We start from the raw sequence: 26,809 nt of genomic DNA, 5'->3' as shown, positions 1-26,809 counted from the left end.
TCATGCATAATGGTTACTTGGCAAGACAAATGTCATCACGCCAAATGTTCCCCCCCTTCATTCCTCTTCCCCCAGCTTTATATGCTGAGCATGACATCATACGTTATGGAATATCCCTTGGGTCAGTTGGGGTCAGCTGTCCCAGCTGTGCCCCCTCCCAGCTTCTTGTGCACCCCCAGCCTCCTCGCTGGTGGAGTGAGACAGAAAAGGCCTTTACTCTGTAAGCACTGCTCAGCAATAATGAAAACATCCCTGAATTACCAACACTGTTTGCAGCACAAATGCAAAACATAGCCCCATACTAGCTACTATGGAGAAAATTAACTTCATCCCAGCCAAAGCCAGCACAATACATGTAATTATATTCCATGTATGTATAATGTACTCAAGGAACCATGCTCTGCCCTCCCTGAGACAGAAGCAGAACAGCCACCAGAAAAAAAACAAGATCAAGGGGGTGCCTATCCTCCCCCTGCCAGGCTGAAGGCAGTAGCTTAAAGGAAAGGAAGCACGTCGATGCTTGGGGTGGCAAGTGAACCCCTTCGTTGGTCACCTCACCTCCCCAGGTGCCTCTGTGTAACAGGTATGGGGCTCTGGATGTGGAAGGACAGCCCATGGATGAAGTGGACAACGGTCCAGATAGATTAGATAGATAGATACATCGGAGGTGCTGCCAAGGCCAGAAAGGCATACCCTCTGCATCAACAGCCACCCCCACGAGGAAGAAAAGATGGGTTATAGTTGTAGGTCACTCCCTTCTGAAAGTTAAGAATGTCCAATATGCCAGACAGACCCTTCTGTTAGGGCAGTCTGCTGCCTCTCTGGGACCTGGGTCAAGGACATCACTAGGAAACTTCCTAGCCTGGTATAGCCCTTGGACTATTATTACCCAGTACTGCTCTTCCATGTGGATGGAGACAAAGCTGCAACTCATAGTCCAAGAACGACAAAAGAGACTTTAGGCCCTTGGGACAGCTGGTAAGGGAATCGGGAGCACAGGGTATTTTTTCCTCCTTCCTTCCAGTTATGGGCAGCAACACAGGGAGGAACAGACAGGCCAAGGCTATTAATGCATGGCTCCATGACTGGTGTCACCGCCACAATTTTGGGGTTTTTGGCAATGGGGTGGTCTACATGGCACCTGGCTTGCTGGCATCAGATGGGATTCACCTTTCTCAAAGTGGGAAAGAGGGTCTTTGCTCACAAGTTAGTGGGACTTATTGACAAGGCTTTAAACTAGACTCAAAGGGGGAGGAGGATAATACCCGGATCATCTACAACAAGCTGTAAGATGACACACCAAGGTTAGAGGGATGGGTGCTAGTGAGTGCCCTCAGCCCGTTGCTCTGAGACATGCTGGCTACACAGCAGCACACCTGAAATCATGGAGATGAACCAGGGGCTCCTGAGGTAAAAGCAGCCAACAGGGAAATACCAGCAAAATGCCTCAAAGGAATGAGGGGGTCTTCCTCTGAGAGGGTAACAGGGCCAACAGCCCAACTGAAGTGCCTCTACACCAATGCACACACCATGGGCAACAAACAGGAGGAGCTGGAAGCCACTGTGCTGCTAGAAAGCTATGACCTGGTCACCATTACTGAAACTTGGTGGTGGGACGAATCCCATGGCTGCAGTGTGGCTATCGATGGCTACAGGCTGTTCAGAAAGGACAGGTGAGGAGGAGGGGTGGAGGCGTTGCCCTCTACATCAAGAAATGGATAGAGTGTGGAGAGCTGTCTCTGAAAAACAGCCACAGGCAGGTTGAAAGCTTATGGGTAAGAATCAGGGACCGAGGCAACAAAGGGAACCTTGTGGTTGGTTGTCTACAACCAGCGGCCCAATGAAGGGGAGCCTGTTGACAAAGCCTTTGTACTCCAGCTACAGGAGGCATCACGATCCCAGGCTCTCATCCTGCTGGGGTACTTCAACCACCCCAACACTGGCTGGAAAAGTAGCACGGCGAGCTGTAGGCAATCCAGGAGACTCCTGGGGTGCATGGAGGAAAAATTCCTGTGCCAGGTAATAGACAGCCCTAAAAGAAGGGATGCCATCCTGGACCTGCTGGTCACCAATAAATGTGAGCTAGTTGGTGACATCAAGACTGGAGGCAGCCTGGGCGGCAGTGGTCAGGCACTGCTGGATTTGGCAGTCCTGAGGGATATGGGGCAGGCGAAGAGTAAAGTCAGGACACTGAATTTTAGGAAAGCAAAATTCCAGCTCTTCAGGGAGTCAGTCAGTAGGACCCTCTGGGAAACTGCTTTCAGGGACAAGGGAGCAGAACAGCGTTGGCTGTTTAAGGATGCCTTCTGTAGAGAGCAAGAGCTCTCAATCCCCAGGAGAAAGAAATCAGGACAGCAAGCTTGCCAGAGCAGCACGGCTGAGTCAAGACCTGCTGGGCAAACTAAAGGGCAAGAAGGAAATGCACAGGCAGTGGAAGCAGGGACAGGTATCCTGGGATGAGTACAGAGACGCTGCCCGGTTCTGTAGGGATGGGGTCAGGAAGGCTGAGGTGTGGCTAGAGCTGAACTTGAGAAGGGGTGCAAAGAACAATACAAAGGGCTTGTACTTTCTCTGGCTTGTCATCCAGAAAAGGAAGAAAGTGCACCCCCCTTGATGAGCAAGGCTGGCAAACTGGTAACAACCGATGAGGAGTCTGAGGCACTCAGCAACTTCTTTGCCTCAGTCTTCTTTGGCAGTGTGTCTTCCCACACCTCTCGAGGGGATGGGCTGCAAGACAGGGACTGGCGGACTGAAGTCACTCCTACTGCAAGAGAAGATCATGTTTGAGACCACCTGAGGAACCTGAACATGCACAAGCCTATGGGCTCTGACAAGAGGCATCCCGGAGTCCTGAGGGAATTTGCTTCTGTAGTTGCCAAGCCACTCTCCATGACATTTGAAAAGTGCTGGCAAACAGGTGAAGACCCTGGAGACTGGAAAAAGGGAAACATTGCACCCATTTTGAAAAAGGGTAGCAAGGAGGACCCTGGGAACTACCAACCTGTCAGCCTCACCTCTGTGCCTGGGGAGACCCTGCAGCAGATGCTCCTAGAAGCTGTGCTAAGGCACATGGAGGGCAGGGAGGTGATTTAAGACAGCCAGCATGGCTTCACCAAGGGCAAGTCCTGCCTGGCCAACCTAGTGGCCTTCTGTAATGGAGTGACCGCATCAGTGGACAAGGGAAGAGCTACCGATGTCATCTATCTGGACTTCTGTAAGGCCTTTGCCATGGTCCCCCACAACATCCCTCTCTCTAAACTGGAGAGAAGTGGATTTGATGGGTGGACGAGGAACTGGTTGGATGGTCGCATCCAGAGGGTAGTGGTCAACGGCTCAATGTCCAGATGGAGACTGGTGACAAGCAGTGTCCCTCAGGGGTCCATACTGAGACCAGTCCTCTTTAATGTCTTCATCAATGACATACACAGTGGGATTGAGTGCACCCTCAGCAAGTTTACAGACAACCAAGCCGAGTGGTGCGGTTGACGCACCTGAGGGACGAGATGCCATCCAGAGGGACCTGGACAAGCTCGAGGAATAGGCCTGTGTGAACCTCACGAGGTTCAACAAGGCCAAGTGCAAGGTCCTGCACCTGGGTCAGGGCAACCCCCAGTATCACTACAAGCTGGGGGATGAAGGGATGACTGAGAGCAGCCCCATGGAGAAGGACTTGGGGGTACTGGTGGATGAAAAACTGGACCTGAGCCGAAAATGTGCACTTGCAGCCCAGAAGGCCAACCATCTCCTGGGCTGCATCCAAAGCAGCGTTGCCAGCAGGCAGAGAAAGGAGTTCTGCCCCTCTACTGCGCTCTGGTGAGACCCCACCTGCAGTGCTGTGTCCAACTCTGGAGCCCTCAGCACAGGAAAGACATGGACCTGTTGGAGTGGGTCCAGAGGCGGCCACCAAAATGATCAGAGGGCTGTAACACCTCTCCTGTAAGGACAGCCTGAGAGAGTTAGGGTTGTTCAGCCTGGAGAAGAGAAGGCTCCGGGGAGACCTTATTGCAGCCTTCCAGTACTTAAAGGGGGCTTGTAAGAAAGATGGGGACAGACTTTTTAGCAGGGCCTGTTGCAATAGGAAAGGGGTAACAGTTTTAAACTAAAAGAGGGCAGATTTAGACTAGACCTAAGGCAGAAATTTTTCACAGTGAGGGTGGTGAAATGCTGGCACAGGTTGCCCAGAGATGTGGTAGATGCTCCATCCCTGGCAACATTCAAGGTCAGGTTGGACAGAGCTCTGATCTGAAGATGTCCCTGCTCACTGCAGGGGCGTTGGACTAGGTGACTTTAAAAGGTCCCTTCCAACTTAAACTATCCTCTGATTCTATATGTATGGAAGATGAGGCCATGAGATGGAAAATGTATTTAAATGATATTGAAGAACCTAACCTTTCCAAACTGTTCCAATCATAGACATATCTCCACCTGCCCCCAGTCAGCCTCATTTAAATTTACTTCTAAATGGTATTGTGAAAGCTAAGCAGAGGAGAGTAAGGAAGTACAAACTTTATGGATGGCTAGAGCATCTTCTGGCAAAATGAATGTTGTCAGACCATACATGCTGAAACACGGAGCCTCACCACTTCTAGTGGTTGGGTCTAATATCCCTCTCCCATGCTCCAGCTTGCTGTGGTGAGTAGAGACCTTCTCCATGGCACCGTGACCAAAGCCAAGTGCTAGCTGCACAGACACATTATTATTTCTGGCCCGTGAAGGCAGCAGGATAGTATTATTTGTGTACATTGGTACAGGAACATGAGGGAAAGGGAGAGGGGAAAAAACCACAACAACAGAAAATACGCATCAGGATGTCCAAATTTGATTATACCCATACCTGGCTACAAATATTTATATCTTCTCTTACCTCTAATGTTTAAACTACAGAATTAAATAATGAAACTTTCAGAAATATAGCAGGAAGTTCAAAATTGAGCATGTATTTAACTCTGAGTAGGCACTGTTCAATGAAAAAAGTTGAGGAAGGAAAGCATATAGACAATCAGGTTGTGTAGTTTAGGATATTTATTGACATCAGTAAACATCAGTGCAGCAAACTGCAAAAATTGTAAAATAACTTGGGAGTTAGAATTGTTATGATTGCCTTGCTCCTTAAAAAGCAATTATAGTAGCTTAAAAATTGGTATGCTGCTTTTCTCTGGTATTTGACGACAGGAGATGAAGACAGCCTTTACACTTTGCAACAGGTTTTCTGAATGCTGTAAGCACTGCCAGTCAAATCCGATTTTGCTCATTCGAAGACTTCAGTTCCTCCTGTTGAGTTTACAGAACTACTGTTTGTGCATGTTTATGTGCAAATGCTTACAGAGGGACGACAGGAATCACATACAGAACACCAAGAGAAATAAATGTGGCCAGTTTAGCTAACAGTACAGGCAATAGTCTCCTGTAAATTTCAATTCTTATTGAGATGTGGATGTGAACTAAAAGGTAAGACATAAAGGAGGATTTAAAGATTGGCAATACTGTTTTTAAACAAGAAACTTCAATTAGAGAGGTTCCTCATGGCCTAACTGTAAGACTGGGGACAGAGAACACTTAAGAAGTTGCTACTGCACCTGAAGGGCCAGTGAAGAAGTTACCTGAAAGAATTCTCCAAGTTCTCTTTTGTCACTCTGGGCTTTCTCAAGAGCAGGCTGGCTCTTTCTTCTTTGAAACTGCTCATATCTTGTAACAGTGGATACACCATCCAGAAACCTGGTCTTGTAGAGGACGTTTGCGTTGCTAAACATTCCATCCTTCAAGGACACCACAACAAACTAAAACAAACCAAAAAGCTTAAAGCAAGTGCTGCCATCCAAATAAAGACTTCGAAGAGCATTGGAAAAGTCTTCTCGAAAGAGGATTCCTTTTACTTTGTTTGGCTAGTATCTTGGTGGTAATTCTTCAAAAGAACATTGTAAACATACAGAAGCCCAACAGAAGGTACCAAGCAGCGTAATGTACACCCACAGGCCAGACATTTTCTGCAGCTAACAATGTACAGCTCTGTCCATATCCCAGCGCTTCACCTGGAGTACAGGCCACAACACAAGACACCCATTCATGGTGCATCAGTCACCAGAAAAAATGTTGCCATGAATTCTGCAAGAATTTCATAGTCTAAAGATATCGCTCAAATCATTTTACAATAATGGTAACAAATGTTCCCCTCCTCTCTCTCACAATTTGGAAAGGTCATGTCTTACCACCAAACAGAGATAGGTACTTGCCTTTCACTCAGGATAGTCAGTTTCTTCAGTTCTACATATTTTTTTCATACACATGCCACAGTGATACAGAGATTCTTTCTACTAGGTGTCTGGCTTATTTCAACAGGGTGAAAAATAAAATATTTTTAAAGCTCAAGTTAAAGGACTTTAGCAAAAAAGAAAATTCAGGATGTGGGTCATGCCTGAAATTGATCATATCACAGATACTCCTCCCTATTAGTATCTGTTTTTTTAGCCACTGCAGCAATGGCTTACATTAAAATGTAATGCTTAGAAGTTTCACAGTTGCCATTATCATGAGTGTAACTTCCAGCTGAAGCAACTTAGAAACACAACACACATCTCTGGAATAAAATACTTGAACAGCAAAGGCTCCTCAGTGGCAGACCACCTCTGAAAATAATGAAGTGTATAAAGAGATGATCACAATAGTTTCAAGATCATACCTGGGAGTGCCTGAAATGAGTTTGGATCATCTGCCCAATATTCTGGGTATGAGAGAGATCAAGGGCTGCATCCACTTCATCCAAGATGTAAATTGGGGCAGGTCTGAAGAGAAGCATGGCTAAGATCAAGGCCAAGGCCACCAATGATCTAATATAGAGAACAATAAATTTATGTTTTATCCTCTTGTTTGAGAGGCTTTGCCTTATAAAAACAATTGTTTGGTAGTAACAAAATGCTCTCTCAAAAGCAGGTTCATGCTATAAGTTCTGAAGAGACAGAATGACAGCTTCTGCCACAACTTCTGACTTCAAAATATGAAGCCTTCTGCCAGAAGTGGAAAATGTTACTTACTCCTTTATTGGAAGATCAGGTTAGTTGGGTGTTGATACTCAAAATCATGCTGTTGCTTTACCTATTTTCAAATCTGAGTTTTGCAGTGCTTCTTTTCAACATACAGTTCTTGAAGCATTCTGTCCTTCAGGAAGTTCTATATCTCTGTCTCACCTCTTCCTAAATTCTGTTTCTATTTTTCAATTTATTAAATTTTTCCCTTAGAAGTTGCCAAGAAGCACATACCCTACAGTAGCTCTAATGACTGGAGAAGAAAACTGTCACCATTACACTAATTTGACACCAGGGAAGAACTTGTCTATATAGATTTTTGAGATAACTCAAAGGCGGAGCATTTAATTCAACAGTACCTCAATACTACCAAGAGTTAACTGCAGTTTTCTCACTACTCTATTCAGTTTTTTGTCACTTCTCCGTGGAGTAAAATCCTGTTTGTTACCACATGCCAAGTAATGCATTATTCTAAGTTGGATTCTTCTTTGAGATGAACTGAATTAATAAGGCTTTCAATATTCAGTCAGGTTGGAAGGAGATAGAGTCCCTGGCCTGACTAGGGAAAAGATTCATTTTTTGCTTTTCTAAACTATAACTAGCTAGACATATCAATTATACACAGAAATGCAACAGAAAAACAAACAAAAAAACCCCACGAAGTTCACCAACCTTTGTCCTCCACTAAGTTCTGTTAAGTTTTCCTTCCAGGTGTTTCCTAAGGCAACTCTGAACTCCAGACCATCCAAGACATTCTGTTTTTCAGAGGGTACTAGCATAGCTTTGGCTCCTGGTAGAAGTGTTGAGAAAATGGAACCAAAGTCTTCATTCACCTAGAAGTCAGATCACAAGAGATATATGTACATGCTTTGAATCAAGAGCACAAACAGCTGAAAACTTAGTGGGAAGCTGCACTATGCTCTAGCCATCTTGCCCAATTTAATCCAATGACTTCTTATGTTTTGAAGATTAGCACATACAAGACAGTGAGAAAAAATTAGCATACAGAATCTTTTATTTCTTCTGTACTGAAAAGTGAAACAACACCGAAGGATACATATATAGGACACCTTATACTAACCACTTTAGAAGGATCACATGGAAGAAATACTGGAAGGCTTCTTTGTGCTACCAGCCAGGGAAATGGTTATGCCCTATCTCAGATTTATTAACTGGTAAATGGTAATTTCCCCTAATTAAAGGGCTATTAAAAGTTTAAGTGCCTTGTAAGAGCCACACACTGGCATCCTCCCCACTCCTTTTCTTCCCAGGTACTGGATGGAATGCAACTTTGTAAGTAGATTAAAATTTCCTAGGTCAAGTAATGGATCCGAGAACGCACTTATTCCACCACCCAGGACGCTTTTAAATACAATTCACTAATTTTTGCCAAATAAAATTTTTGCAATTAAAATGTACCATTTTGTCAGTGATACCTTGAGTACAGGCAGTAGTAGTTAAAACTGATACTTCATTTGTGAGCAATTTAATGTTAGATATAATCAATCTTCCCAAAGGCTGAAAAGTGCCAGTTTTCCTGGTACAGCAGAAAAGAATGTGTCAAGAACTTTCCATGTAGAAAGGAATTTATGTCTTAATCTCAAAGGTGAGATGAAACAGGAAAAATGAACTGGTTGTTCCGTAATTTAAATACTAGGCAAGGCAGATTAGTTCTGGAAAGAGACTTTTTTTTCCATGGAAATAGGAAAACAATAATCTAAGATAAATCTGATCCTCTGCTAAAACGTGAAGATTAGATTTCAAGTGTCATACCTTTTTCCAAGCAATATTTAAAGCTTCAGTTTTCTTGAGGTCAAGCTCTTTAATAGTTGCAAGAATTTTTATCTTGTCATTCTCTACAATTCTTTTTTTCTTCATTAAGTCGTTGTACTGGTGCAATGAGAAGAAAAGATTGATTTCAATGAACTTTATGCTCAAATGCATTTTGTGCTAATCTTACAGATTCACTGTTTATTTTTATAACCATGAAATACCCATTAACCACAAGATTGAAATCCAAAGCATTCATCTAGCTGTATGGAGGATTTATGCTTTAATTTACAAATAATATCCTAAAACTTTAGAATTGTCAACAATCGGCAAAAGGGGAAGACCAACACCGCTCTGAAAGTTGCGCTTCCTTTTCAAGTTAATCATGTTTCATTTGCCTTTCCACAGAAGAAAGGATGCTTCTGGAGGCTGATATGAAGAACAGGCCAGTTCTAATCATGAAACAATACTAGAAGAGTTGAAGTGTCAGTCTGTGGACAGTTTTGAGACAACCCCGGAATAGCCTCAAGATACAGATGAATTTGAGAAAACCCTGGAACACCTTCAAGCTATCATGCTTGAAGATGAAGAGTTTTTTGATCTGCAACCTTTGATAAAGTATGTAATTCTCAGATACTGTAATGGATACCACAAAGCTTGCCTAAAGCTGCTGCTGCCAATTGAGGATGGACTGGGCTAGGGAGGAATGAAATTATTCTTTTTACCATCTAAAGTCAAGATTACGCATAATCTAGAAAATTAGTGCACTAGGGAATAGTTAAACAATGTAAGATTACTATAAAAGATCTAACAAAAGGTTTCCTGTTATCTCTTGAAGATTTAGTTTTATTTTTGGTGTATCCAGAAACTGAGGATATGAAAATATAAAGCTACATTATACATAATACCACATACCCAACCCACCCAATCTTCCAAAGTTAAAGCACAGAATGTTTACCCTCTCTTCTGTCTCAGAAAGCATATTCATAGCTCTCATGTTCACGCTCCTTCCCAGATTCCCTTTTTTCTCTTGCAATTTCTGCAGCTTCTGACTTGCTTCTTTAGGATCATTAGTTTTGAAGTCATAGGCTGTGTTTGGCTGACCAAAAAGTGGTTTCTCTGAAGCTATCCACTCATAGTCTTTCAGCATTCTGGTCACCTGTAAACAACAAGATATGTTGAGGCTTTCCCTCCCTCCCACTTCTCAAATGTGAACAAAAAACAAATTAAAAAAAAAAAATTAACATCCTGAAATTACTCTACAACATTAATTCTTCTATCCCAACACAGCACAGGTGTGTACCTTTACAATGCTTCATGTGATTTCCAACACTGTACATGAATCTAGATTTTAAGGGAGCTTTCACATATACCCATCATGTTTACTTGTAGGACATTTTTCTATATGTGGACTAAGGCATGGTCACTAAATCTCAGGATTAGCTTAAGTAGTTAGACAATTTGTCCCTACCATCAGAATGTTCTTCTTGTTGATCACCTTCTCACATTGCGATCTACTCTCTGTAAGTCCACACCAATAAGCTCTGTCACAATTTACAATTTCCACCCCCTCCTCCTGGAATAAAACTTTTTTATATAAAGCACTGCAAATATGACAGTGCTTATTAAGAAAAAAAAGGGTATTTTCTTTGATATAGCAAGGGAAATAACCAGTCTTGACGACAAGATGCAAGCAAAAGCAAAGTTCTGAAATACCTTGGCAGCAGCATCAGCAGACTCTTGTTGATGTTTGCTGATATTGTGTTCTAATTCTTTAACCTTAAGCTGTAATTCCTTATTTTGTTCTCTGTATTTTCCCATCTCTGCAGATTTGGCTGTAATTGCTTTATCCTTTAACGCTACTACTTCCTTTTCCCTGGCCAGCTCCTCCTGCAATTTCTCCACAGATTTCTGAAAAGCAAATCAAACGGTCATTTATTAGCTTCTTTCAAAGGCTAGTGTTAAGACAGTTATTAAAAGAGAAGGACAGCACAATGAAGGAGAAAAAATTCACATGTGGTAATGAAGCCAAAAAATAACTACCTAGGCTAAACATAATTGAGTGCTGGCCAAGAAAATCCAAACAACAAAACACACATTATAATTTGAGCTTTACGGGATCATAACTTCAGTAACATCAATACAGACAATGAAACACAGAGTTCGCTTTTACCTTTGTCTTAGACACCTCAGCTGCCATAGCGTTAACTTGCTCCTGATAGGATTTGATTGCTTTATCTGCAGCCACTATCTGTTGTTCAGAAGAGGCCTGTTCTTGTTTTAGCTCTTCAAGTTCCAGAATTAAAGCTTCAACTTCCTAGAGAGTTTTCAAATTTATCACAGTTATACTTAACTGGAAAGAATTAAGATTCAGTTTGACATAGTAAATGCCATAGAAGATTAACAGTACCCATTCTTCAGCAACGGGACAATCTCACAAAAACACCAAACAAACAAAAAAACCCAAATCATGCAATAATAATTTCTACATCAGTGACATAATATATTAGAGAGTAATATATGAAGTTCCAAAACTGATGGTATTAAAACTTCAGGAAAATCAAACTTTACGATTACTGCAACCACTTTTAACATTGAGAAAATTGCCAGCAAAGGTTAAGTTTTACCTGCTGCTTTTCTTTCATTTCTTTCCTTGAAGCATCTGCCTTTTTCTTGGCATCATCTAGTTTTTGCTGGGCACTTTTTAGTTCTTTTTCATATTCTGCTTCTGCGTTTTTCATTTTATTCTCTAATACCTTGTATTTATCTTCTGCCTTCTTTTGGTTCTCTTCAGTTTTCTTTAATGTCTCTTCACACTCCGCTGAATCAAGAAGGACAGTACTGAGATTGGGCATTGTTTGTATTCTTCAAATTTACATCCTGAACTCCAACTGAAATAAATTTGTCCCTGCCTCTAGCAGCAAAAAGTGGTTTTATGTTTGATAGTTACTGAAGTCAGCTATTTCAATGATTGCTCTAGGACAGGGTGCTGTTGTTACCAGTTATTGGTAGGGCACCAAACAGACAACCAGTCATTAAAATTAATGAAACTAAACATTTTTTTTTTTAAAGGGGCAAGTATATCATACAATCAAGAAGTAACTGATCAGACGGCTACCTAATAAGATATGACCTCATACCTCAAATACTATGTCTACATATGTATCACTTCTGGCCATCTCTTTCCTTTAGGAGTTTTACTTCTTGCTGCATTTGCTTCCTTTTATGTTTTTTCCTTAGCTATACGTACTTCTTTTCAATGCCTTCTTGTTACGGAAACTATTTATATTGCTATCCTTAAATATCTACAGAAACAGATGGCTTAGAAAAAACAAAGATTACGCAAATATGGGATTAAATAATTTTTAAAACTTCCCTGCAAAGCCATTTTTGCCTGTATTATAGAGCATTTAGAAAGCTTAAGAATGTAACTTTTACTACAGGAGAACGACCAACTCTATGCAAGTCTATTGCAATTCTGTATTTGTTACGTATTGCAAAATATAAAGCTGTATTTTCAAAGCTAAAAATATTTTTTTCTTAAGCAAAGATTCTGCTACTCAAACAGCCAAATATCCATCTCATTCTCAGCAATTAGTTTTCTGTTACAAGAGCAACAACACATTTGTCACCAATGGTTTTCTCCAGGTGAAGCAGCTCTTCCTCTTGTTTGTGATAAGCACTTTGATTAAGCTTCATTTGCAACAGCTCTGCCTCCTCTGACTTTATCTCCCACTGCTGCTTCAGTTGCCGGTACCTTTAAGGACAGTAATGATACACATTGCTATAATGAAGGGTACCCAGCACTTTCGTTTCAAAGTTGAAGTAAGTAGATACAGAAATAAGTAAACAAAGAAATATTTATATTCCCATTCTAATGTGAGATACAGTGATGACTATAGGACAAGTAACCTTAATTGCATGAAAGTCTGATATAATTTCTTTAATAGCAATTGTGAAGTTTGTAGGTATGTAAGTTGTGACCTATGTAACTCCAGGTTATAACTCCTGAAGCCCCAATAAAGTATGTTAAAAACTAACAAACGCAACACATGGAATTTGGCAACAGTGCTAGGATGAAGCATTAAAGGAAAAAATATCTAAAAGTAAAACTAGTTTCTTCCTTTTGGCCACGTTTCTGGAAGTCTATTACAACTCAAAACAATTTGAAAAATAAATCCAGCTTGTAGACAGCATATTACACAACACTACCTCTTTATAGGATTTTGACAGAGCTGACTAAACGTACTTCTATATTCCATCTTTTAAAAAGATCTTCTTTAATTGAGTAGCTGAAAAGCATATATAGTTAAAATTATTTAATTTAAATCCTTACAGCAGTATCACTCAGATATTCCCCTTTAGTATCTTTATATATTTTCTGGGAAGAACAATAAGAGCTATCACAAACTGAAATTCTGTATGGGTGTTACAAAATATGACTGGAGCTGATCTATTCTTCAGTGGACTTCAAGAAACTTTGGAAAACTTCAAGTGATTTCAAGTATACATCACTGTATGCCATTTTTTTCCCCTTATTACTGCCCAAAATAAAGTTTTCTTGCCTGTGTTACCTAAAAGCTAAATTTGCTTGTTACAATTTGTTGTTTACAAATTAAACTGGGAGGAGGGAGAGGGAGGAAGGGAATAATTTTCTGCATACTACATTCTCAACAGGTCCTATGCCTTCCAAAAATACTTCTTTATATTACATTTACTCAGTCACATAAGAGAAACGATAGACATGTTATAGGGCAAACCTTACTTTTCGGCAACATTCTTTAAGCTCGCCAGCTCATTCTCTACAGTCTGTAGTTCAGATTCTTTTGTCTTGAGTTCTACTTCAATGTTTTTAATTTCTTGAAGTTTAGACAATATTGGTGCAGCCTGTGAGCACGCACCTGTTCAGTGAATAAAAAGCAAAGTCAAGCTAACTGGAATTAGACTAGTGGATTCACCACTGGCAAATAGCAAATTCTAAATGTTAATAATGATGCAGGTTGATGATTTGTTTTAGTTACAAAACAGAAAGGCAGCTCAGCTAAACTTACAGTAGTTTTCAATGGAGAAAGACTATCTCTGTTATAGAACTTAGTTTTGCAGACTTTGAATACTACACATGCATTTCTTGTGAAATCAACTAACTTTTCATAATTTATGAAATTAGCTCAAATTTATTATGAATTACTTCAAAGAGTGCTTGAAGTCAAAGCATTTCTCCTTCCAAGAGGATTATACAGCCAAATAAAATTTAAGTCTTTAAAATCTAAACTACTTTATGCAAATAGTTTGCTATTAATTTTTTCTTAGTCTAAGCAATCTTATTTCAGCTTAAGACTGACAAACCTTTGCTCAAACAGAGATTATATTATCTCTGGTATGAGACTAAACAATAAGGTTACCATTCATTTTCATAAAAAACATGCAGAACAGTAAGGAAATCAACCAACACACAGTATTACTATGTGAATAAAACTAGCAATTGCCTCCATGTAGGGTGCCCTGGGGGTCAAACGTATCCCCATCAAGTGTAACACTTCTCGTCATTATCCTTTTGTCAAAGGTCACTTTCTTAGCATTATCCATGTTATTACAGATCAGTGTTGTTCCAAAGACATATTCCATTGCCTTCTGCAGTTCAGATTCATATCCAATTAGAGAAAGGGCTAAATGCAGGTTATCAGGACCAGCCTAGAAATCAAGTGAAATGCAATTAGTATGCTTTAAGTTGTAAGAATTTTCAAATTTAATTTGTCTTCTCTTGATAAAAAAACTTTCTAAAAAAGTATAACATTTTAAAAAAATTTCAGTTAAAAGTGGAAGAATTAATATCCATTTAAACATCACATAGCTGAAAGGATACAAAAGAAAAAAATAAAATCAAGATACCTTGAAACCCTATAGAAATTCTTATTAGTATAACCATTAAGAAGCTCATGTTTTTAGCAAAGAAACAAAATGAAAAAGGTACATAAGCAAAAGAGTGTAAATAGTGTTATTTATTTACATACCAAGGTTCGTGCCAACTTGACCTTGTCTTGTCCAACACACCTGGCTGAAATTTTGTTCAGTGGAATGATAGTGTATCGACGCTTTAGTTCACCCTTTTCTAAAAGCTTTTTGCCAGTAACCTCAAACAAGAAGAGTTACAAAGCATACTTGAATACATAACTGATTTTGTAAAATAAGACAATAGGGCATTGCAAGAGGTGTATATTGTTGCAAATAATTATGCATGACTCTCTTGACCTAATTTAAACATGTACCTGGGTCAAAATCGCCTCTTAAGCATGCAGTAATAATGCACATGCTCATTGTCACACAACCTCATCTCAACATTCAGAGCTCTGTATTAAAGTAGTAAACATACCTCTGTGTCCACAATAATGTTATAGAGTTTCCCTCCCGCCGCTGCTTCAAGGGCTTTTGCTTTGGATAGATCTTTCACAGTGATGAGACACACAACAGGGCCTTTCACACAGTTTGGATTCCATTTTTTTTCTGGATGTCTTAAAATTAAGTTTAATTATTATAATCACGTTTGTTTCTCTCACACACATCTTAAAAAAATTATATTTAAAAAACACATACTGCTTATTACATTGGTATAAGAAGTTCTAAATTATATCAGGGAAAAAAAATGCAGAAAATGGTTGAATTAAATACTTCAGGACAAGAGACTTCCCAATAGTCACTTACAAAGTCATTAGAACAATGTCCTTCCTGATTTTAGTACAATTTGTTCACACAATTGTCAATTGATTTTTATCATGGGTCCTATTATTAGCACAGATATAGGATTATGTTCCAAATTATTGTTACATAAGCAAATAAATCTGGGGATGCATATATTTGATTGTCAGAGACAGATAAAATGTTAACCTCCACAGAGCAAGTCTACTCACAGTCCTCAGGCAGGACTCTGAGAAGTAATGATTACATATTTTTGCAGTTCAGACCTTTGAATTCTATGGTTTTAGCAACCAAAGTTGAGGTATGGCTTGCAAACACCATCATACAAAACTTTTAAATTCTAGCAATTTTCATAAGGCTGCCATTTAAGAATGACTGTATTACTCTCCCTGCTGCCTATTAACTCAGTTAACATTTCCTGGCTTCCCCCCACCCCACTTTTACAGATAGGATAGACGTTATTCACTAGCACTATAAGGAAAGCAACAGCTAAGCAACGGATGGAATTATCTTCTAAGTCACATAAGCCATGCATGAAATGCCCCACAAAGCACTTTCAAACATCCTTCAGGATCACACTGAGATCTTACTGGTATTCAAACTGTAGGTGGGGAAACTTTGCCATTAAGCCTTCATACAATTCTCTCAACTGGTTGATGTCACAAGTCAACGCCTTCTTTTTTGCTAGAAGTGCTTCTTCTTTCTCTTCTTAAGAGTTGAACACAAGCAGTAGACAAAACATCCAGAGCACACAAATCTATTAGCTTGGAAAACTGGTATGCTACACTGTTTATATACATATATGTAGAGAATATTTAATTGAAAGAGTTTCTAAGATGTTTTGTAAATTTCCAGTTTAGACAAATGAACACCATCACAATACCAAACATGCAAAGAGTTTAAAGTCTACTGTTCTTCTCTGTCATCTTGGAATATCAATTTAGAGTCTTGAGTAGCTTCTCAGTTCCTTCTTGTATTTGGTCTTGCTGGGATTGAGTTAGCTTTCCCCATAGCAGCCCTCATAATACTGTGATTTGTGTTGCTAGTAGAATGGTGTTGATAACACACCAGTATTTTGGCTACTGCAGAGCAGTGCTCCCACAGCATCACAGTTGTCCCTCCAACCCCTGCTTCCAAAGGCCAGTAGGCTGAGGATGGGCAGGAGGCTGGGAGACACAGCCAGGACAGCTGACCCAAGCAATACTCCATACCATAGGAAGGCATGCTCAGCAATAAAAGCTAAGAGAAAGGAGGAAGGGAGGGGGGATTCATTATTAAGGCATTTGTTTGGCCCTACTTCCCAGGAAGTGGCTGGCCATTGCCTACTGATGGGAGGCAGAGTAAATCTTTTTGTTTTCCTTTGCCTCTGTCTGACAGAGCCAGTTCCAGCTGGCTGCAAGACAACCCCACCACTGGCCAAGGCTGAGCGATGTTGGTAGCGCCTGTGGGACAACATACTTAAGAACGGGTAAGAACTGCTGGACAACAGGAGCTGGGAGAGAGAGCGAGAATATGTGAGAGCAACAACTCTGCAGACACCTAGGTCAGTACAGAAGGAGGGTGAGGGGGTGCTCCAGGCACTAGAGCAGATATTCCTCTCCAGCCCAGGGAGGACTCCACGCTGGAGCAGGGGGATGCCTGAAGGAGGCTGTGACCCCATGGGAAGCCCATGCCAGAGCAGGCTCCTGGCAGGACTTGTGACCCTGTGGGGGACCCATGCTGGAGCACTCTGTTCCTGAAGGACTGCACCCCATGGAAGGGACCCAGACTGGAGCAGTTTGTGATGAACTGCGGCCTGTGGGAAAGATGCATGTTGGAGAAGTTAGTGAAGGACTGTCTTCCCTGGAACAGGGGAACAGTGTGAGGATGAAGGAGCAGCAGAGGCAATGTGTGGCGAATTGACTGTAACTCCAAACCCCTGTCCTCCTATGCTACTCCAGGGAAGGAGACAGATAAAATCAGGCACGAAGTTGAGCCCAGGAAGAAGGGAGAGGTGGGGGAAGATGTTTTAAGGTTTGCTCCTATTTCTCCTTATCCTACTCTGGTTTGTTCCTATTTCTCATTATCCAGACTTTTGACTAGCAATAAATTAAACCAGTTTCCCCAAGCCGAGTCTGTTTTGCCTGTGACCATAATTGCAGAGTGATCTCTCCCTGTCCCTGTATCAACCCATGAGCCTTTCGTCATATTTTCTCTCCCCTGTCCAGTAAAGGACGTGGAGTGGTACGGCGGCTTGGTGGGCTTGGTGGCCAGCCAAGGTCAACTCATCACACTTTCATATTCCTTTTCGGATTCCCCTAAAATTATGGACCGGAAGTCTGTACAAACCTTCATAGTTCAGCGTCTTCATTTGGTTCTCTAGTTTTTCTTTTGTTTTTAAGAGAGCTTTAAGTGCTTCTTGGTCTTTCTTGTAGCTTCCATCCATCTTTTTAACTTCAGCTTGTTTGGTCTTTAATTCTTGTTGTGCATAATTCAACTTCATTTGAGCCTGTAGGGAGTAAAATAATATGGAACCAGACGATCTTCAAAGAGAATCTTGCAGGTGCAGATTTAGAACACTTGCACTAAGAAGGTGCTCATATAATTTGTCAGTTTCTGCCGGTTGCGGAAATGCCAAGCAGCAGCCTTGGCTTTTGAAAGTAAGGTCACAAGTGACTTGGAAATAAAAACATAAATCATGTATTTTGATACAATATCTCACAGTTGCACATGAATAAAGTCCTAGAAGAAACAATGTAAAATAACATGGGACACAGCTGGCTTTGTTATTTTCCCCAAAGGAGTTTTTCCTTAAGTGAAACAAGCAAGGGACACTTTTAACTTTGAAAGTTTAAATTCCATGGTGAGAGCTACCCCAGCAGAGATCTCCTATCTTAAGACAAAAGAATTGGTGTCTGTTTCAGTTATGTGACTAACACACAATTTAACTACGGAAAACCAGTTTCTTCTGAACTCTCCATTCAGTGTCTCAGGCATCTTTATTTTGATTTCAGTAAGTTTCACTATAGAAATCTCTATAGTGTGAATGTATATCATGGACAGCAGTCTTAATTTCTTCCTATCCAATACCGTCAGTCATTTGAGTACTGTGAGTCCTACTTTACGTCTCAAATACAAGTTTCTATACTTCCTCACATCAATGTTATAGCTTTTCCCTATTTGTCTATATCTATGCAAGTATATTTTTATTTTTTTAATTATCTGTTTCATCAAAAAGTCACCTTAATGCATATGCCAACTTGTAAAATACCTTGTATAGGTACTCTGCAAATCTTTTCACTGATCTTTCAAGGGTGTGTCATTTGGTTTTCAGACAATTTTCAAAAGAAGCAGGAAGGCTGATCTGAGGCAGGCGGAGCTTTTATCCTTACCTGTTTAGCCTCTGTGATTGCTTTGCTGATTTCATTTTTGCAGATCATCATCTGCCCAGCAAGCGTTATTTCTTCCCCATCATCATTGCTGGACAAGCCAGCAGACACAGCATTAAAATGCTGTTGTGCTGCAGCTAAAGCATCTGTATCTTTTTCACTTGCTTCCTGTAAAGCATTTAGTTCTTCCTCTACCTTCTTTATTTCTTTCTCCTTTGATGCTAATGCTTTAGAATCCTTCACCAAAACAAAGAACAAAAACAAAAAAAGGAAGAGAGAACCTGAGTACCAGTAACTTTAAATTCATGTTGCTTAGATGAGGAGCTATAAGTAGTTTCATCAGTTACATTTCTAAGACACTTTGTCAGATTTTGTGATCTTACAATTTTGTCTTTGCACGTTTTCAAGTGTGTATTTGCCCCATGACTGCACCGAGTGTCTACAGGAAGATGAAATATAGGAAAAGATGACAACTGCCCAGAGCTAGGAAAAATAGTTTTTTCTTCCCAATATCTAAAAAGTAAAGTACTCTCCAGTGCTCCACTTGCATAAAAAAAAATTAAAAATCAACTATCAGAAATATGCAGCCGAAATTTCTCTTTTAAGAATACCACATGTCCAGAGAGCATACTTGTGAAGCTGTAGGGATCTCTCCTGAGCATAATATAAGGTTGACAACCATAAAGACTAGCACTTTCTTTGTATATGCATCATATTTGCTTCTAATAGGAACCTACTACCTATGCCGCACAAATCAAACAATGCCCTTACCATTTGTTTCTGCTTTCCTGATGTAATTCTTGCCAATCATAGGATTTTTCTTACCATAGTAGGTAAGAAAAAAACAGCTGTCCCCCTCAATCTGAATTAATTTGGTGTTTAAAGAAAGTTATATACAAAGATCTTACCTCCTGCTTACTTTTTACCAGTTCTTTGTACTTATTCTCTTCACTTTTTAAGTTTTGCTTCTTGAGATCAAGGGCACTCTGTGCTCTAGTATTAACTCTTTGAATTTCTGAAAGTGCACATTCCAGTGACTGTAGTGCACCACTAACTTCCTACAACCAGAAATAAAGGAAATTTAACTTAGTCTAAGAAATTTATACAGTATTTGTAGTATTTCATCTTCTGTTCACAGATCTATGTAGAAGAAGAGATAAAAGTCTGATCAAGCAGGCAGTTAAGATTCCAATGCAACCAGGTCAGAACATCTCTTCCCTCTGAAACACAAACTAACTTGAAGACATTACTGAAGTCCCACATCATCCCATATCATGGGACACTGTCCTTGTACAAAAGCTGCATTTAGGCATCCAAAGACCCTGTGGGACGTCCTGCATCTAACCAAATTTACTGCCCCCAAAACTGAAGTCAGTACTAATTTTTGTTGAACAAGAGTTTCTTACTTGAAGCGTATTGCTTCTGAGACATCAACAAAAAGGGAGAAAAAAAAAATATCTGGCAAAATTTACCACTGAATGCACAGAGGGCAAACAGTTTCTATTCTTCAGTTATTTTTCATTTACAGAAATAAAGCATTTCAGACAAATGAAAGCTTCAAATGGATGCCTTTTAGACAATAGCTAAGAATGACAATGAGCAGTGCATAATCTAAACAACCCACCTGAAAATAAAAATCCAAGGATATAGAATCTGTAAAAATAATTCCCTTCTCACGTAAGATCTTGTATTCAGATGAGCATGAGACTGTTCTCACTTACCTTACTCCTTTCCTTTTCCATCTCCACTAATTCTTCATTAAGTTGTCTCATCTTCTTCTCACTTTCAGCTATTGATTCCTGAAGCTTCTCTACATCAGCTTTCATTTCCTTTAATAATTCAGCAGATGATGCCTTTGTCTCTTCAGCCAGAACAAACTGATAAGCTATAGAGAGGCGGCTTACATGTTCTATAGCTTGTACTACTTTTTGGTATTCTAGATAGGATGATCGTTCCTGAAAAAAAGACACCAATTAAAAAAAACACTTTAAGATTTGATGGAAAAAATCTTCCTTCTCCCTACATTCCCCTCTAGAATTTCCTAGAAGTCCTGAATGTCACATTTTCTGTATTTGAACAGAAATGATTCTCCAAAGCTTCAAACCGTACTATCGTTAGCCACCACATAATGGTTCAGGGTAGCTGTAAGTCATTTTTCAGTACTTTAAGGGCCCTACCACTCTTCTAATTTTTCCATACCTCTCTCAATTTCTGTAAAGTTGGAGTGATCTCCTCATTTAAGACCTGAAATACAAAACAGAACATTTATATTCAGGTTTTTAAAACTCTCATATGTCTAACCACGAATAACTAGTTCCTGAAGCAGAAAAGAAAAATTCTACAAGTTAAAAACCACACTACACTAATTATTCAGTTATCTTTAACAAATATGAAAGAACATAGACTTTCCAACATGTAGTACCATTTGAATGTCTCTCAGTTTGACTTCCTTCTTCTCTATGGTTTTCTGGACAGCTATTTTCTTGCATTCATACATCCTAGTACCAGTTGCTTCTTCAATCATAGCTAAAATCTAAAATAAAAGCAATGTTACAAAAAAAAAAAAAGATGTTTCTTCTTATGTTAGATAGGTTCAACTCAGAACTAAGTTAATCATCTCATCTCCCCCAGTACTTTTTGTGCATATGTGTGTGTCCCATATTGATTCTTGTCATTGAAAACAAATCAGTAAAACTTCAGACAAAAAACTGCCACAACTTTCCTACCTCTGCTGGCTTCATATTTAGAACTTTGGTAATTCGTCCCTGGTGACAGAAAGATAAAACAAGAATGGTAGTTGTGTACCATGCAATGGTAAAAAAACCCAAACCCAAAGAACCCCACTCATTTTTATATGTTACAGTATAAGCTCAAACATGATTTTTTTTTTTTGCTACAAGAATAATGCAGTTTATTGTTTTGTTCTTGAAAGTTCAAACAAGTCACTTCAGGCAGCAAACTTGCAATAGCCTTTATATATTATTTTAGGCTCATCCTACACATTCCTGACTACATCTTAAAGGCGTAATGTGCATATTTTGTTCTAGAGTCTTACTAAGTTGCCGACATTGAGTAAGATCTTAATCCTAAACTAGCTTTTTGGAGATTTAGCTCATATGTAACTAGGGGGAAGCAGAATAGCTGCAAAACTACTGTCCCCTCCTCCACTGCAAGTTGGGACAGTTCCATTTGAAACAGTATTTTTTGCTATTTTTTTATTATTCCTTGCTAATATTTCAGGGATTTATCTAGTCCCTTGTGTTGATGTTTATAAGGGTCAGTTCTTCCTTTGTTTATTGTGACTTAAGAAAGCAGGTATACCAACTTCATTCAAAATATTGTCTAACATGGAACACACATAATAGGAAAGAAAATCTGTCTCTTTAGCATAACAAAAAAAACAACAATTTGTTCAATACACAAGGAATATGTTTTAGGAAAAGCTTGCTACATGAGGTTGTGTGCTACAAGACACGTGTTTTAGGGCCAAACTATGCTGAATTGGAAATCTTAACTATTTAACAGATATTTGACTTTTACTTGATAAGAAGTTGCTTTTCTCTGATTAGGAAATTAAGTGTTCTTCCACTATCTATCCTGCCTCAAATTTAGTGCAACTTCTACTCTTTTTCAATTTTATAAAGATGCATACAATACCTGCATAATAAGGAAGTGAGGGTTATTGACATTGAGTCCAACTGAACAGAAAAGATCCTGCACACGAGTTTGGGTAGCATTCACACCGTTGATAAGATATTTATTTCTACCTCCGATGACAACCTGGAGAACGAAAAGATGGAAAACAATAAGTGATTTAAAAATTACTTGACATTATCAGAATATAAGCTGTAATAAAGAATAAAAAATCTGAGCAAATACCATATATTACGTCTTGCATACACATACACGTCTACTATACAGAATATCCAAAACAGATTTTTTTGGACTGAAGAGAGATTTAAAATATCTAAGTAAAATGTAAGAAAGATCAGTCATTGAGGGCAATGTTGGCAAGAAAATTTCCAAACTCCACAAGTGTTTGTTTTTTGTTTTTTTTTTTTAAACTTGGGGGACATCACCACAAAGATAAAGGTTCCTTTGTTCTTGGAGACCAGATTTAACACGCAGTTCGCATATTAAAAGAAAAATATGAAAGCAGAAGAAAAAGCCACGAAACAGAAAATTATAACCTGCTTTAGGAACATTATTTCATTATTATTGTTTCTGTGCAAGCCCATGGAAAAGATTATAGATATAATACATTTAACAATGTTAAACTGATTTCTTAAGTAATTCCAATTTTTTTAATGTAGTACACTGGATCTGCTTCTACAGCTTGTGTTACTAACTACACTATAGAAACACTGCCTCAATTGCAAAAACTCAAGGGCTTTAAATATTACTTCCCCTCCCCCTTCTGCTAGGCATGGTAAAAATGTATATAGGTTACTGACCAATACAGGTATTAAAGACTCACCTGCCTAGTGATGGTGATCTCATCATTAGCTTCAAATCCCAATGGACTTAGCTTCTTGTCAGAATTATCAAAGGTAATAGACACCACTGCCTTAGAAATTCCAGCTTGCCCATTTTTATAAACTAGGTCTTGCAAGTTGGAAGCTCGCACCTAAATCCATGGAACAGATAAATACATTTTTGAAATAAATTCATTACACAGCTTCAGTGTGCTACTGTAGGTTTTGGAAAAATGAATGAAAAAAAATGCAGATCTAGTTGTAGATCTCTTAAGTTCATGTGAGAGACTGACATATGGGAGCAAGGTGCTAGCATTGTAAAACCACAGGCAGTGTACCAGTCCAGTTTTAGTGAGCCAGCTGTTTCTGTATGAGATTCCTGAAAAAACCTGAACAGATGTTTAAAAAAAAAAAATCTAGATGACTAGATCAGTCACCAGCACATTTACTTAAAGAGCATTCATTATTCATAAAGCAGTTCACAGGGAAATGAATCAGTGTTCCTTGGAGGTCAGCTGGATTTGTCTACAATTACTTGGGGAGGGGGGAGGGAGGAATTAAAAAAAAAAAAAATCACCTGAAGACAGAGATTCAAACCGATCTCAGAGCACACAATTTTTTTAACACAAGTAAAGCAGATATATAATCTTTTAAATAGCAGGCATTCCATGAAAACCAGCTTTTTATTTTTTTCTGATGAACAGGTTGGCCAAATTTTAAGACCCAATCCAGAAGTGAAAAAGTTTATTATAAATAAACAAGTTAGTGCCTTTAGCTGCAAAAAGACTTCAGCTGAGGCTGAAAAGGCAGGAACCTTTTAAGTGGGTATTTTTAGTCTAATGTTCTAAGCTGCATACTTCGAGCTACTGTAGTATATTGATGAAACCGTAATTCCATTTTACTGTAAGAATGAGCAAGAATGACAGAGACTCAGTTTTATGTAATGAAAAATCCAAATAAATAAAATTATTTTTAATAGAAGCATCACTTCAGGTTTTCCATAGGAGATTACTCAAGAGAGTAATATGAACTGTTGCTGACAGAAGACAGACCTTTCTTAAATGCAGCTCTCCTTACCTGTGACAGATTGGAGATTCCCAAAAGGAAACAGATTGAGTCCAAGATATTGGACTTACCACTACCATTCAAGCCAGTAATGGCATTGAATAATGGGTCAAAGTCACAAATTTCTGTCCTCTGAGCATAGGATTTAAACCCTTCAAGAACAATCGACTTGATGTACATCTTCTCTTTGTTCCTAAGGGACAAGGCGAAGTATTCCTCCCAAGAGCATGAACAAAAGTATCTGGATTATAATCCTACAGATTTCAAAGAAGAAAAAAAAAAAAAAAGACAAACTAATCATACTGCATGCCCAAACAAACACCTAAATGTGTGAGAAAATGGGAAGAACACATGCCTTTTACAACACAGTATTATGCATTTATAAAATTCCAAGTAGACCCCAAATTTAGGAAGCATCCCAACAATCTCTACTTCAACATTTTTAACCGACGTGACTTTACATATCGTTCATCACGACACTCGTATGAAGACTGGGGCACGACCCCGGTTTATCACAAAGCTGGCCGTTAGCCCGTCAGCCAACGAAGGTCAGGGAGAGACCCGGGTCTTTCATAATGCGGCAGAAGGGCTGCCTCCCTTTCCAGCCTGCAGGACACCGCACCAGACAGCTGAAGCCCAGAAAAACTACAGCCTCGGTTCTGTGGCGCACACAGCCCCATCCTACCCCTACCCCTACCCCTACCCCTACCCCTACCCCTGCCCCTGCCCCTGCCCCTGCCCCTGCCCCTGCCCCTGCCCCTGCCCCTGCCCCTGCCCCTGCCCCTGCCCCTGCCCCTGCCCCTGCCCCTGCCGCCATGGCGCCTGCCTCCATGTTCTCCCCTACGGCGCCGCGGCTGCCCACCGCCCCGCAGGCGCCCCTGCCAAGCGAGCCCCCGCTAGCGGCTCCGATGCTGGAATCAGCCAGGCCGCGGGCGAGCCCCCTCCCCAGGCCCCGGTGCCTCACCGCCGGTGCCGCTCCCAGCCGCCCGCCACAGCTGAATTTTGGCGCCGAGAGTCGGCGGCCGTTAGAGGAGGAGCCTGACCGCGGCTGTCCCCGCGCTGCCTGCCTCGGGCGGCCCAGCACCGTCCTTCTCGGCTAGCGAGGGACTGGGTGCGTACCTCGCTCCTTTTCAGAGGAGGCGTGAGCGCATCCATACGGTAGCTTCTTGGCCTGAGGGGACGGCGGGCACCCTCAGGTCAGGCGAGCGCAGCGGGCGGGCGCTGAGAGGAAAGGCCCCCTCCAGCCCGGACAGGCGGAGAGGTGCGGGAAAATGGCGGGTCGCGCTGTGAGAGCGGGGAGGTGCAGCTGTGCGATCGCGGTCCCTGGGCGAGGGGAGATGGGCATGGCTGAGAAGGCACTTGGCATTAATGTGGGGTTATATGGCAGGGCTGAGGAGCTGGAGTGTTGACTCCGGGCTACGGCGGGAAGCTTCTTTCTAACCGCCCTCAAATTATATTAAAATCAAGAAAGTGCAGTTCTGTACTTCAACACCCTGCCCACCAAGCCCGGACCGCCCCCGCCCCCCCGTTCCATGGCTGTTCAGCTATCTTGCTGTGATGTACAGGAGTGTTTGCATTCAAGCAGAATAAAGAGAACCGGTTCAAAATTGGCAAGCGCATATCAGGGGAAAAGCAGTAGTTGTTCGGTGCTGCATGGGTCAAAGTGGAAAAGCAAAGTCAGCTCAATGCATTCACTGTCCTGGAACTACTGTAGTTACGCTATAAAACTAGACCAGTATTTTGCCAGAGGACTCTTTTGTACTGTCAGCTGGACCTGAGTGTTACCACTGAAATCTGGGGAGCTGCTGTAAAACTTACTGTGCCGAACTACCTAGTTTATAGTCTGAGGTTATTTTAATCATTTGAAATAATTTAGACTGCAGGTCTGCATTACAGGAGGCATTTTTTGGTGTTTCTGCTTGCTTCAGGAATTACACTGGATGCAGCTTGATCTGTTTAAGCACTACTGCTGGAGTACTGTAGCCGTGTTGCAGTTGATGATGTCCTATCAGTTGGTCATTTGCTTACATTGGGACACCATATTGAGAAAAAATATTTTGAAGAATGGGGAAGAATCAGACTGACACCATGTAACTATAGAGCCATCATTAAATGCCACTTTTTATTTGGTGAATTGAAAATCTTTCAAAATGATTTTTTAATAATTTTTGATTGGCAAAAAATCTGCAATCTGTGGCACACATGCTTCCATGTTTCTTGCCTGAATCACAGAATCATTAAGGTTGGAAAGAGTTTTAAGATCATCAAGTCCAACCATCAACCCAACACCACCATGCCCATGTCCTGAAGTGCCACGTCTACAAGTTTTTTGAACACTTCCAGTGATGGTGACTCCACCACCTCCCTGGGCAGCCTGTTCCAATGCTTGACCACTCTCTCAGTAAAGAAATTTTTTCTG

The 26,809-nt window shown here is 40.5% G+C and overlaps 1 protein-coding gene across 1 annotated transcript; it reads right to left on the bottom strand.

Annotated features, from left to right (window-relative positions):
- Window positions 1-5,567: 5,567 nt before the first annotated feature.
- On the bottom strand, window positions 5,568-25,102 carry SMC2 (structural maintenance of chromosomes 2; the record flags this gene model as incomplete). The annotated part of the gene is made up of 24 exons (XM_082013338.1): window positions 24,403-25,102; window positions 23,328-23,477; window positions 22,508-22,630; window positions 21,577-21,615; window positions 21,273-21,383; window positions 21,050-21,094; window positions 20,572-20,805; window positions 19,759-19,908; window positions 18,854-19,087; window positions 17,811-17,970; window positions 16,073-16,190; window positions 15,160-15,298; window positions 14,801-14,920; window positions 14,276-14,480; window positions 13,555-13,690; window positions 12,422-12,546; window positions 11,417-11,610; window positions 10,963-11,106; window positions 10,506-10,700; window positions 9,748-9,948; window positions 8,793-8,909; window positions 7,692-7,852; window positions 6,677-6,824; window positions 5,568-5,777 (listed from the first exon to the last, which is right to left on the bottom strand). Exons 1-24 carry the CDS (start codon window positions 24,568-24,570, stop codon window positions 5,568-5,570), a joined length of 3,627 nt encoding a protein of 1,208 aa, XP_081869464.1. The 5' UTR covers window positions 24,571-25,102.
- Window positions 25,103-26,809: the final 1,707 nt, after the last annotated feature.

The sequence above is a fragment of the Phaethon aethereus genome (genome assembly GCF_964289735.1).
Source record: "Phaethon aethereus genome assembly, chromosome: Z".
Taxonomy (NCBI): Eukaryota; Metazoa; Chordata; class Aves; order Phaethontiformes; family Phaethontidae; genus Phaethon; species Phaethon aethereus.
The sequence above is the reverse complement of the archived record's forward strand: the minus strand, read 5'-3'. Positions and strand labels throughout refer to the sequence as shown.